The following is a 12112-nucleotide window of genomic DNA, read 5'->3' as shown; positions in this document are numbered from 1 at the left end:
GAATGGCCTTTGTTAAAGGTGCTTTTGGTCTAGTGCCTCAGTAACCAACTGAGAATCAGTGAAACTACTCAGTCTGACTTTCTCAACTTGGGCACATTTTGTCAAATCACTTCATCTCAATGTGCCTCAGATCCCTTGAACCCATAATTGTGAACATATGACAAGTCCTAGATCAAGGACTGGTTGACATTTCACTTCTAGATGGAGTCTGCAAGTTCTTGTCTAAGGCAGATTGTTATGGCCCCGATTCGCACAGTTATTTATGCACGTAAGCGTAGGCTACACGTGCAAAAGGTGGTTTTACAGTCTTCAAAAGATTTACTTGCATGTGAGCATATCTACTGTTGGGAACTGCAAGACGATGGCAAGGGGTAGTTCCATGGCTGGAACGCCCTGTCAGTTTGTGCACACCCACAATCCTCCTTCTTTATGGGTATTCACCAACTCCTCTCCAACCCATGCCCAGCCTGGAAAAGTTCAGAAATATACTTCTCACATGGGCAGACATAAAGCATTTTCCACTTTGGAAGATCCCTCTATCCAAAATAAATAATGTGGAAAATTAGAGTAAGGAGTTTCTCCAAGGAGGCACTTATTTTTCCACTGGAAATAAAGGATATAAAAGTTTGAGCTTGTGACTCTTCACTTTCTTTAGAGTTTTCACATGAGCAAATGTGCGTGTGTATTTGCTAATGCCAAAATAGAATACACAAACATGTGCAAGGAGAATGGTTTTCAGGTCTTCCTCTATAAACTCTTGTTGAATTTCTATCAGAAATGTGTATGTATTGGAACCACTGTTAGTAATGCACACTAAGCTTACTTCTCATCCCATTTCTTTACCATGTCCAAACTAATACAAAATGCTTTTCATTAATAAAACATATACTCAATTCTGAACATCTTATACATTTTGAGGTATGTCTCACCTTTGCAGACAATTATGTTTCCCATTTTAGAATTGCGCACTGTAAATTGACATCTAAAGGGTTTGCGCTGCAGGGTCCGCATATCCAGTAGACAATTCCACTCTTTTGCTGCCCTAATAAACAGGTCTACTCCGAGTGATCTCCTCTGGGTTAGGAGAGATAGGTCTTAAGCTTAGGGTTGAAATTGAGATGGTTTTAAATTTTAAAGAAGGAAGATCAAAGGTACTATGTCGTCCACCATAGTGGAAAGTTTCAAGTAGTATTTATTTTTAATATTTTGGTTAACTGCCCCTAATTTTCCAGTGGGTCAAACAAATTAAAGGTGGGTGCATATTCCATCATTATGAATCAGATTTCTGTCAGAGAAGGAACTAATGGAAAATTAAAAGTTAAACTTTTTCTCTTTCTAGCTACCGCAGAGAACTCTGCAGAGGACGTTGTCTGATGAGAGCCTTTGCAATGGAAGAAGAGATGCATGTTATGCCAATGGGGACTCCTACGACCAGTCCGTAGCAGATGATGTCCTGTTCACCAGTACATATCCAACTTGCACACTCCCTTTACGGCGGCAAAATGACCCACAAGGAAACTGCAACATGCCAGACAAAAAATGTACGTGAACTATTGATTCTAAGAATTTTTACTTTAATAGGCCTTGGTATGGTTTCCTCCAAAGAATTTGCAATATGTTAGTGCTAAGAATTGAAGCTGTGAATATTGATGTGATTTCTTTTTAGGTCTTGCCTACGCAGCGCTGCATAGGAGGACCTTTAGCCGTCGTTCTGCTCTTTTTTTGAAGCACGTACTCGTGCTTGTGGCGGCATCCACCTTGCGGGAATGCGCAGGGGCGCGCCACAAGCACGAGTGTGTGCTTCAAAAAAGAGTAGACTGCTCTCCCAAGCGCCTCGCTCCGCCTCTCTGTCTTGCTCGCGCTTCTTGTACATATTATGATAGTGTGCCTTTAGTTCATGTACTTCTATATATTTTAAAGTGTCAGACTGGGCCAAGTGTGCTTTCATAAGTATATTCACCTTTACTTGTGCTGGACTGGATCCGGAAAATTTTGTAAGCAATGCCCACCCATAACAGTAGGTGGCACCATACAGCTCCGCAATAACTGTTCCAGTCTGCATACAAGCACCACATCTGCATGCTGACGTCATTTTCTTGTCTGTCTCATTCCACGAGCAAAAGACACAGAGCGCCTTGAAAAGACCGCCGGTGACAGTCTGCCAAAATGTAACTTGGAAGGAACCGTAGTAAGATGCTCACGAGTCCCCTCCACAGCACAATAAGGTGGTAGTGTTAACCAGAAAGAACGTGGAAATAACGCAACTCTTTCTTTTGATGGCCAATTCTAACCGCAGATTTCTCACCTTCGTAAAAGATGCACCATAGCAGTACCTTCCAAAGATAAAGGGTTGAAGAGGAACTCTGATTACAAAATCTCCCAGGGCTTAGCGTGCAAAGTGGTCCTTCTGTCAGACCAGGTGCAGACCTGGTGGTTAAGGCAGAAGTGTTTCATGAACACGTCATAGACCAATGCCCAGGCTGTAGCTTGGCAGATGTCCAAGGTCAGCACGCCCCTTCTCAGTGCCAGTGGCACTGGTGGAAAGAGCCCACAGGCCCATGTTGGCAGGATCATCGGGATGACGTGACAAGGTGGTACAACTTTAGGCAAAGGACTGGAGTCCTCGGCGCTAATTTGTCCCTGAAGGTGGGATAGAGCGGTTGCACCTAGAGCACCTGCAACTCACACACACGGCACGCAGAGGTGATGGAAAACAAGAAAACGGGGTTGAACGTCAGTAGCGCAGTGAGCAGCAGTGCATCAGGTCAAACGGTGTGTACACAAGTGTCAACGTTACGTTCAAGTCATATTTTGACTTCACAAATGACTTCGAGGGAAACATGCGAGTTGGGCCTTTGAGAACATGCATCATAACAGTTGATTTAAATATAGAAAGGATTCATCAAGTGAACAAAAGGAGGCGGCCAAAAGGACTGACACATAACCCTTAACTATGTCCACTGTCTGGGCTTCCTATGCCAATGACAGAACAAACAATATGTTGTAACTTCTCCTTTAAGCCCTGGGTTCTGGGTTGGAATGTGATGACATGGGCCAGAGGGAGAAGGGACTGAAGGGACAGTTGGATCTGAAGCCGTTTGGTCATCGCTGCATATTTGGTGGGTGTTGAGATTAAACACATGAAAGAGACATCAGACTGCGTGTACTCTGTTATTACAATACTGGCGACGATCTACAAGAGGCACCCTTATTACAATACAATACAACCAAAAGATTGCCTGCAGAGGGTCGGTATGCGGTCCTCAAGAATACACTAGTGGCGTTCTACTCTGACACTACATTTATTTATTTCTAGAAAGGTGTCCGTATTTATTGTGTGGACGCCTAGTCCTTCGTTTGTTTCTAAGACATACACTCTGCTCCAGGTTAAGCTTAACCTCGCCTATTGTAGGAGTTCCTGCCAATATAGAGCGGGCTCCTTACCAATTAACTACACTTGTAGATTACCTAATAATCTAGGTGATAATTCTGGTACTAGTATCAAATACCTATCGTTTTTTTCTGTTTAACTTCTTTTCCTGATCTGAACAATAAGGCGAAAAAATAAATCTTTATTGAAAAGAATTATCTTCATTATATAACGAATGTTTAAGTGGTGATTGCATGAGGCAACCTCAAGGGAAATCTAATGAGTAACAATATTAAATTCAAAATTCTTTATTCGATCTCATAAAAAGAGCTTATAAATGATACATCAATAAAACAAATACATTAGTAATAAAAAACAAGCATTTGCAATGCAAAAGTTCTCGCATTTGCAAGAGTTTCACCAATGGCATTGTAAATGACAATGCCTTTTATTTATGTTTTAAAAACCAACACATGAATAAAAGGCATTCCCATTTACAATGCCAATAGCTCAAACTCTAACAACTGTGAGACCTATTGCATTGCAAATGCTTGTGACTAGTTTCTGCATTCCATATCATTAGATTGTCAGAGGGAAATATGTGCTCTTAATTTTGTCCTTTTACACTCTGTGTAACTTTGGAAGACTCAAAAAGGGTAGACCCATTCTGTGGACCATCCAGAATTGGAGCCCTGTGCGGCACACTGCGTTTTAATCCCTGTGGCATGTATAACAGAAGAGCAGATTCTTATAAGGTACATATTGTTAAAAAGAAATCTTGTAATTCATTAGATGTAAGGTTTGACCTAGTTGGTCATTAATATTTTGATTGCTTGGGTTGTGCTCTGTTAAGTGAAATTGTTCACAATAGTTTACTATTATAGCCTATTTAGCATGATCATTCTGTGAATTTCGTAGTTTGTTTCTTGTAGTAAAGTTTAAAGCATTTTACACTCCATATATAAAAAAAACTGATACCTTAGCAAATCTGGCTGTTACATCCAGATTTAAACTGTCATTTACTGTGGTTCACCATGGCGTTTTATGACTTAAGGAACCATGTTGACCACATGAACCATAAGAACAAGGAGTGTGCTGTTCCTGCGTGGGTATCTAGGTCAGGAGAGTGGTCAATGGAGGGGAGTGCTCCTTTTAGGAACAAGGACCCTCACACACCCTGAGGGATGTCATGCTTCATCATTGTGCGGCTCTTCCTTGTGCCGGCGCTGCAATGCCCAACGGGCCCCTCGACTGGGATATTTGCAACAATCCCATTTTTAAAGCCATTGATACCTTAATTAATAACCTGCTGCCGAGGTTTTTTAAATTTGGCTGCCTTTGATCTCTCTCCCATTTACACACCCAGTCAGGTGTCAATACTCTGCACAGCATTTACACTGTACCATCAGTGTTGTGGATTACACAAATAGAAGAGGTGCAGCTTCTTGATATCAGAGACGATAGATTATGACTGAATTCACTGAATATACGTTGTTGGACCTGTTCTATTTATAAAACAACTTGCCAATAAAATGTGACTTCATGACATGGCAGTGCTCCCTTGTCCTTCAAAGACAGCAGTGTTCTTCATGGGCATGATAAAGTTAAGCATCTTCATGCACCCTCTTGGAAACACTATTTGAGTCACATGATGCTCATCCAGCAGCCTGCTGGCAATGCTAACTTTACTGTTCACTATAAAAAGACTTTATGTATGATATGCACAGTTGGTTTCCATACCTCACCGTATGCTAAGTGGCAAGACACATCAGTCCTTTCCTGCCCTCATACCTCTAATTTGTGGTTCATACTTAGATACCGACCAACAAATAATGTAAAACACTACACCTGTTCCTCATGAATTAATAAAGTGCATGTTTGGAAGACTTATGTGGGTCTGTGGCATATCTTAGTTCTCCATGTTTTCGCGGTCTCCTTCTGAAAGAAAGAATCAAGCTCTAGATACTTGCTAGCAGGTAATTTTCATGTCTGTCCCCAGACAGGATGCCTTGTGCCTGCACCCACAGGCATTTATCATTCAGACAGAAGTCTCTTCCTCTGCCACAGGACCTTTGACGACATACTAAATTGAATGTTCTATTTTTTTAAATATAGTTTTTATTGATTTTCACACGTATTGTATACTACATAAAGGTCTGATACATCTTGACATATATACAGGTGCAGGATCAGATTAAAAGGGAACGTATATATATATATATATATATATATATATATATATATATAATATATACTTCCCACCCCTCCAGCTTCTCACTTGAGGATGCAATAAACATTCTTACTGCTGCTAGTCACTATATCAGTAAGTATGTGGTATAGCTGTCTCTCCCCGCATTGGAGTTCCGCACCTGCTACCTCAGTGTTCTTTGACTGTGGACTGACGTTCGTACTGGAGCCAACAGCATTGCTTCCTTACTTCTTTGACCAGTCATCCTACAAACCCCATGTGTTTGCCCCCAATGGATCTCTACCAGTTCCATTTTCGGCTGGAACATCATCCTGAAGGTCTACTAACATCTGCCCCAATGCTGCCAAATCATCGTCCATTTGCTCATTGAGCCTCACATGTTTCATTCTGACTTCTTCCACTACTGCCGACTCGACATATCATGAAACTAGTCAGTATATTTTGGGGCGGTGTGCTTCCATCCATTTGATGGTGATCAGTCATTGGGCCAGAACTAAGCCCAACATCAAAAACTTTCAACTAAGCTTCTTTTTCGACGGGGCCGGAATCAGTCCTAGTAGTATCGCCTGTGGGTCATATGGAATTTCCCATCTTTTTGTTCCATTTAAAATTCACAAGACATCTCCCCAGTAAGACACTATTAGGGGGCAGCTCTTCACCATGTGCTTGAAACCTGCATCAGGGGCACTGCAGCGATGGCATCTATCGGACCGTGTAGGGTAGATGTTGTGTTGGGTCTTGGACGAGAGATACTCTTGGTGTCTGTAGTTATAGTGTATCAGCTTAAGGCGTGCATTAGAACCTATAGTGAGCACCGCATATGGACATTTTCCCACTCTTGTGTAGTGAGGACCTCACCCAGCATCTCTTCACATTTTTCATTCGTCTGAGGTATTATTTTCGGCTGATCTTCTCGGAGTGCACAGTATAAATGCAATATTAATCCCTGGACAGTTCTAATATACTGGTCAGCATTTGCGAGGTTAGTGCTTCTTCGGGGAAAACATCGCCAAATCTCACGGGCTGTAGCCGATATCTTGGAATACTGTAAGTAATGCCACGTCCCTAACGCAAATGAATCCACGGCATCTTCACAGGTAATAAACTGACCCCATCAATATAGATCAACCAGTATGTCGCAACCTCTGTCCCGCCACCTCTGCACAGACATCACCTCTGGTATGGCCGCAAACTGTTTCCATGCCCAGATCGGCATATCCCGTGCAATAGGCGTGCGCTGGAGCACCCTTGTGACAGTCCATTCCCCATATCCGGCTCACTTGCCTGATTAGGGACAGCATAGTTGCCAGTACCCATCTATCACTCATGAGCAGCTCTGGAAGGGTGGTGTCACATATTGAAGATGGGCCGCAAAGTAACAGAGTTCCAAGCTGGAGAGTTCAATCCCTCCCAGTTCCCATGTCTGCTTCAACATGTCAAGACCTATCTGTTTCCTTTTAGTGGTCCATAGGAGGTCTATGATCAAACTGGCCAACTCTTTGAAGGATCTCCCAGTGATTTAATACATAGTGCCCTGCAGAATATATAAACACCACCAAGCACAGCAGCACCACCATCTTGACTAGTGAAGCCCTTCCCATTAGCGAGGGAGGGCGTTCTCTCCAAAAATGTATTGACGCACGTAGGCCCTCCAGTAGTCTGCCTATGTTAAGATCCAGGAATGGTTGCTTCCCATAGGTAATCCGAATTCGCAAATACCGTATCCCTTCTTCATCCCAAGGCAGTCCCACCAGTGGCAACATCTCAGAGTTCATTGCAGACAGTTCACCCAGCAGCAACAACTGAAATTGGTGAGGGTTCACCCGCAGCCCCCACGCCTCACCAAAATCTTCCAAAGTGCGCAGAAGCACTGGCACAGAGTCCTCCGGGTTTCACAGGTACACAAGGACGTCATCTGTATAAAGAGAAACCATATGGATAGAGTCATCCACCGTGATCCCCCAGGGTTCAAGCCTGCGATGCAACAGCGCAGCCAATAGTTCCATTGCCGGTGTGAACTACAGGGGTGACAGAGGCCAGCCCTGCCTGGTACCACAACTCAGTTGGAATCTCATGGACACAAGATCGCCCATTCGAATCCTAGCAGTCTGCTTTGTGTAAAGCAATTTAACCCACGATATTTACTTTGATCTGAGACCCACCTTCTCCAGTATGCGCTAATGGTATTCCCATGTAACAGAATCAAACTTGTGTTCAACATCGAGGAATGCCAACGCATATGACCCCTCGTGAAAATTAATAACATGAAATAGTCTGCACAGGTTATACATGGAACCTCTCTCCGGAATGAAGCTGCACTGATCTTCCTGCATCAGCGTTGGCAAGTATGGGAGCTCCTGGGCTGCCAAAATCCCACTCAGTATTTTTACATCTACATTCAGCATTGAGAGTAGCCTGTAATCCACCTCCACCGGATCCTTGCCCGGTTTCCGTACTAAAACTATGAAGGCTTCACACATGCATGGTGTCAGGAAGATACCTGCACCGAGTGCCTCCTGATATACCTCCAGGGGCTTATTCACCACCATATCAGCATATTTGTGGTAAAATTCAGCCAGTAGGCCATGGCCACCCAGCATTTTTGCAGGTTTCTGCTGCCGTAGTGGTGTGAGGACTTCCTCTTTCGTTATAACTTCATCAAGAGTTGCCTGCTCCTCTGCACCCAACTTAGGGATGTCTGTACCCGCCAGAAAGGCCGTCTCACAGTACTCTGGTCCACCTCCCCACTTCATATATACCCCATCGAGGTGAGCACGAAACACTTAATTTTAACAAACCTGTTCACACCACATACAATGACATCAATTCATGTGGGGAGCCAACCATCCCTTTTAACTGTATAAAGAATGAAATATCATCTCTCCCCCAACACCTCCCACCCTATGGGCAGTAACTCAAACTCTCCCTGTCCACTACTAGGCAATGCATAAAATGTGGTTCCTGACCCATTCTCAGTGTTCTGTATACATATCCAACCAAGAATACAAGAAATAAACAACTAATCACTTCGCTAGAGATCAGTACCCTGAGGCAGCCGAGAGACAATGTCCCTACATAGCCATCTCGTCCCTTAGTCGCTACAACCCCCACTACAATATCCAGCAGGCAATTATTCAGGTATCCGTTATGCTGTCCCTTATTTGCCCCTCCACAAGGCAAAGTGAAAAGAAATTAAGAAAGGGAGAAGATGTGAGAATCACCTGTCCAAATGACCATCGGAGATTATGGTCATTCCAAGCGACAGTCCCTGTACTAGGGTAGAATGCCATTATTGTCCTGGAGCAAGTGCCTCCAACAGTTAGTTCCTTTGTAGATGCACAGAATCACAGGCCTACAGGTACTTCTGTAGCATATAAAGTCGCTCTCTAGGTCGCAACTATGTGACTTCACCCACCATGCTCCACACCAAAGTCAGGCCGGGTACCTATCCATGCTGTCCATGGCAGACTCAGGAGTCTTGGGAATATGGTATGACCTTGGTGTCTCTAAAGATACCACCCAAGCACACCATAATGCGGCCTGGCAGGCTTGAGGTGTCTGAACGTCTTTTTCTACCTGCTTTTTTCCTGATGCGGGCCGATTGTCTGTGCACCGTGAAGGAAGGCTCCTTAGAGCACTCGATCTCTGGGAGACTTCTCCTGGCAGTGTACCCACCCAGTCACTGGCCTCATCTGCTGTGAAAAAGAAGTGTATCTTCCTGCCATGCACCACCCGGAGCTTTGCCGGGAGTAGCAGGCTGGAGTGCAAGTTGAGGTTGTGCAGTCTCTTTTACATGGCTATGAACGTTTTGTGCTGGTTTTGGACCTTCTGGGTGTAGGCCGGATAGAAATATATTGAATGCCCCTCAAACTTCGGTTTGCCTCTCGCACTTGCTGCAAGATTTAACCGGGTTCTGGAAATTGAATAGGCGGGCTATAATGGCACGCGGTGGGGCACCCAATCAGCACCTGCACCAAGGCTATATGTGCCAGTTGAACCGTGAAGAATTTGGAAAACTTCTGTGGGTGCATAATTTTACCAAGCCACTCCTCTATAAACCGTTCCGTGGACTGACCCTCTGCCTTCTTCGGAAAACCCACTAACCGTAGATTGTTCCTCTTGGATCTTCCTCCGGAGTCCTCAATCCGGTCCTCTAAGTGCACCGATAATTTCAACAATGACGACACTGTCTTTCGGAGAGTAACCGCTATTCTCTGCCGGTCCTCCACCTGGATCTCTCTGTTGTAGTTACTTAGTCTGCCACCTTGAGGTGATCAGCCCTGAGCAAGTTCATATTAATGGCCACTAAATCTATTTTCATGGCCAGTTCCAATTTTGAACCCTTGATGGCCTCCACCAAATCTGACGGCTTCGGGTCCTTATCAGGGTAGTCTGTGGTTTGGGCCATTGAGGACTTCGCCTGTCTCTCTCCCGCTTTTTCTGTCATCAGGAGTGCATGCGTATAGTTAACTATTATGTTGGTTGATTTCACCCTCTTATCTTTCACCGTGGTGTTCTTGCTGTCCAAAACCACTGCACCTCATGCTGCTGCTCAGTTCAAGACTCCAAAAATGTCTACGGTGTTGAAACTCCCCCCTCAGGCAATAGGAGCAGCAATACTTCAGGTGTGTCTCAACATAGGGGGCCCCCCAGCCTCCACATCCTCTGGCAATAGGGACTACAGCTCAAGAAGGAGGCATGCCTCATTGACGACTGCAAATTTAGAGCATTTGCTGTATTATACACACCTCACTGCATCCCAAGGAAGGCCGCCCAACAGTCACTGCAGCATTCCCTATGGGTCTGCTTAGTCTCACCACCGCCTCCCATCTCCAGTACTCGACCCCAGGCTTTCTCGACCAGCACAGTTCCCTCAGGGCCAAGGCAATGGGGCAGGGCCTCCACTTCAGCCTCTGAGGAGTTCCCAATGTCAAGGTGCCGCAACCACATGCGGCAGGCCGCACTCAAGGTCACTCTGACGGGGGAGGAGCAGGCCCTCAGCAGGCAAGCAGCTCTTGATTGGCGTCCCACCACACAAGGTGCCCCGGGTCAAGAATGCAGTCACTCCAAACTGGAAATGTTCACTTTGCGTCCCAAGCGTGGGCGTCCGCCATCTTGGCAGCGGAGCCCCATTCAAGTCTTCGTTGGGGGAAGAGCTGCGCTACAGCTGTTGCTCCATCCCCCAGGGGCCCAGCCTGCAGCAGTGCAGAGTCTGAGTGAGTGGCATGTCCCTGCCAGCACTCACCGTTATAGATCCCGAACCCAGCCTCCATGCAGCTCCGGTGGTCGGAGGCCTCAGGAATGTTCGCCTCTGCTGCACCAGGTCTTCACGCTGCAGACCAATTCTCCTCAACCAGGGAAAAAAAGGATAGAGGCGCCGGTGGCCTGGCAGCACACAAGGTTGGTGTAGCGCTGAGTCCGATCTTCCCAGCCCCGCCGTGCAGTCTGAACTGAGGTGGCGGAGGAAGCTAAAGAATGATGATGGATTAAACCTAGATCAGTTGACTGGGGGTGAGTGCTTGCAATGTTCAACACTCCGTCCATCATCCCCTTTGATTTGGCTTTGTTTGCCCTAAGTTGGCAGGGTATGCCCAGACATGGGTCCCTTGCTCACTTTGCCACTGGATTCAAGCTAGCCTGGCTGATGACGGCCGATTAGCCAGAAACCAGTCCCAGGATTCTTGTTTCCGGTCCAGGGAAGACATGACTTGGCAGTTCAGGCTGGACTATTCCCATGAGGCATAGGGTCAGACTGATTTGCATATGGCCATGTCTGAACTGGGGTGGCGGAGTGAGCTAAAGAATGATGATGGATTAAACCCAGATCAGTTGACTGTGGGTGAGTGATTGCAATGTTCAACACTCTGTCCATCATCCCCTTTGGTTTTGCTCAGTCACAGGTGAGCAGCACCTCCACTCGACTTTCTGTTTAGACTACTGCCATATTGTCCTTGGAGCACTCTTCTACTCCAGGAAAGTGATCCCTTCCAACGTTCAGCCGCTCATTTGTGCTCTAGCCCAATCGATGCCCGGTGCATCTGCGGTGTGCTGTCAGCAGTGGCAGGGGCCGGTGGGATTTAGGGGCACAGGATTAATGCAGGCTATTGTGGGGCCTGGCTGGAGCTCCGCTCAAACACATCTAGTCCGCCATCTTGCAGGCGACGCTCTCTACTGAATTGAATGATATCTAGGCTTTCTACACTCTTTAGAAGAAGACCCCCTAACAATGACAAGTCCTCACACCCACCTTCAGAATTCTCTGTTTCCTGAGCGATCCAACAATTTTTCCTCTGCTATAGAAAGTGAATTCTTCCCCTTGGTGCCCACCATGTCCCGCAAGGAGATCCTGTTGATTTGGGCTTCCAGATAAACAATTCTGTTGATAATGTAATACTGAATCTGTTTTATCACAATTCCAGTTGCCAGGGAGTGGTACAAGATGGGCTGCAATATATCAGACTCCAGTGAGCTCTGGGCACAACACAGTTGCCTGCCAGTTCATTCCTGTCCCCATCTATGGAATAATCAGTGGC

The 12112-nt window shown here is 45.6% G+C and overlaps 1 protein-coding gene across 2 annotated transcripts in view; it reads left to right on the top strand.

The window, feature by feature from the left end:
• The window catches only part of SIPA1L3 (signal induced proliferation associated 1 like 3), a 657587-nt gene that overhangs the window by 602978 nt on the left and 42497 nt on the right, over positions 1-12112 (top strand). For both annotated transcript variants that reach the window (XM_085625340.1, XM_085625341.1), the window contains exon 18: positions 1340-1541. In XM_085625340.1, the coding sequence (XP_085481466.1) occupies positions 1340-1541 (202 nt within the window). The remainder of the gene's footprint in view (positions 1-1339; positions 1542-12112) is intronic.

This window comes from Triturus cristatus, chromosome 9 (assembly GCF_964204655.1).
Source record: "Triturus cristatus chromosome 9, aTriCri1.1, whole genome shotgun sequence".
Lineage (NCBI taxonomy): Eukaryota > Metazoa > Chordata > Amphibia > Caudata > Salamandridae > Triturus > Triturus cristatus.
The sequence above is the reverse complement of the archived record's forward strand: the minus strand, read 5'-3'. Positions and strand labels throughout refer to the sequence as shown.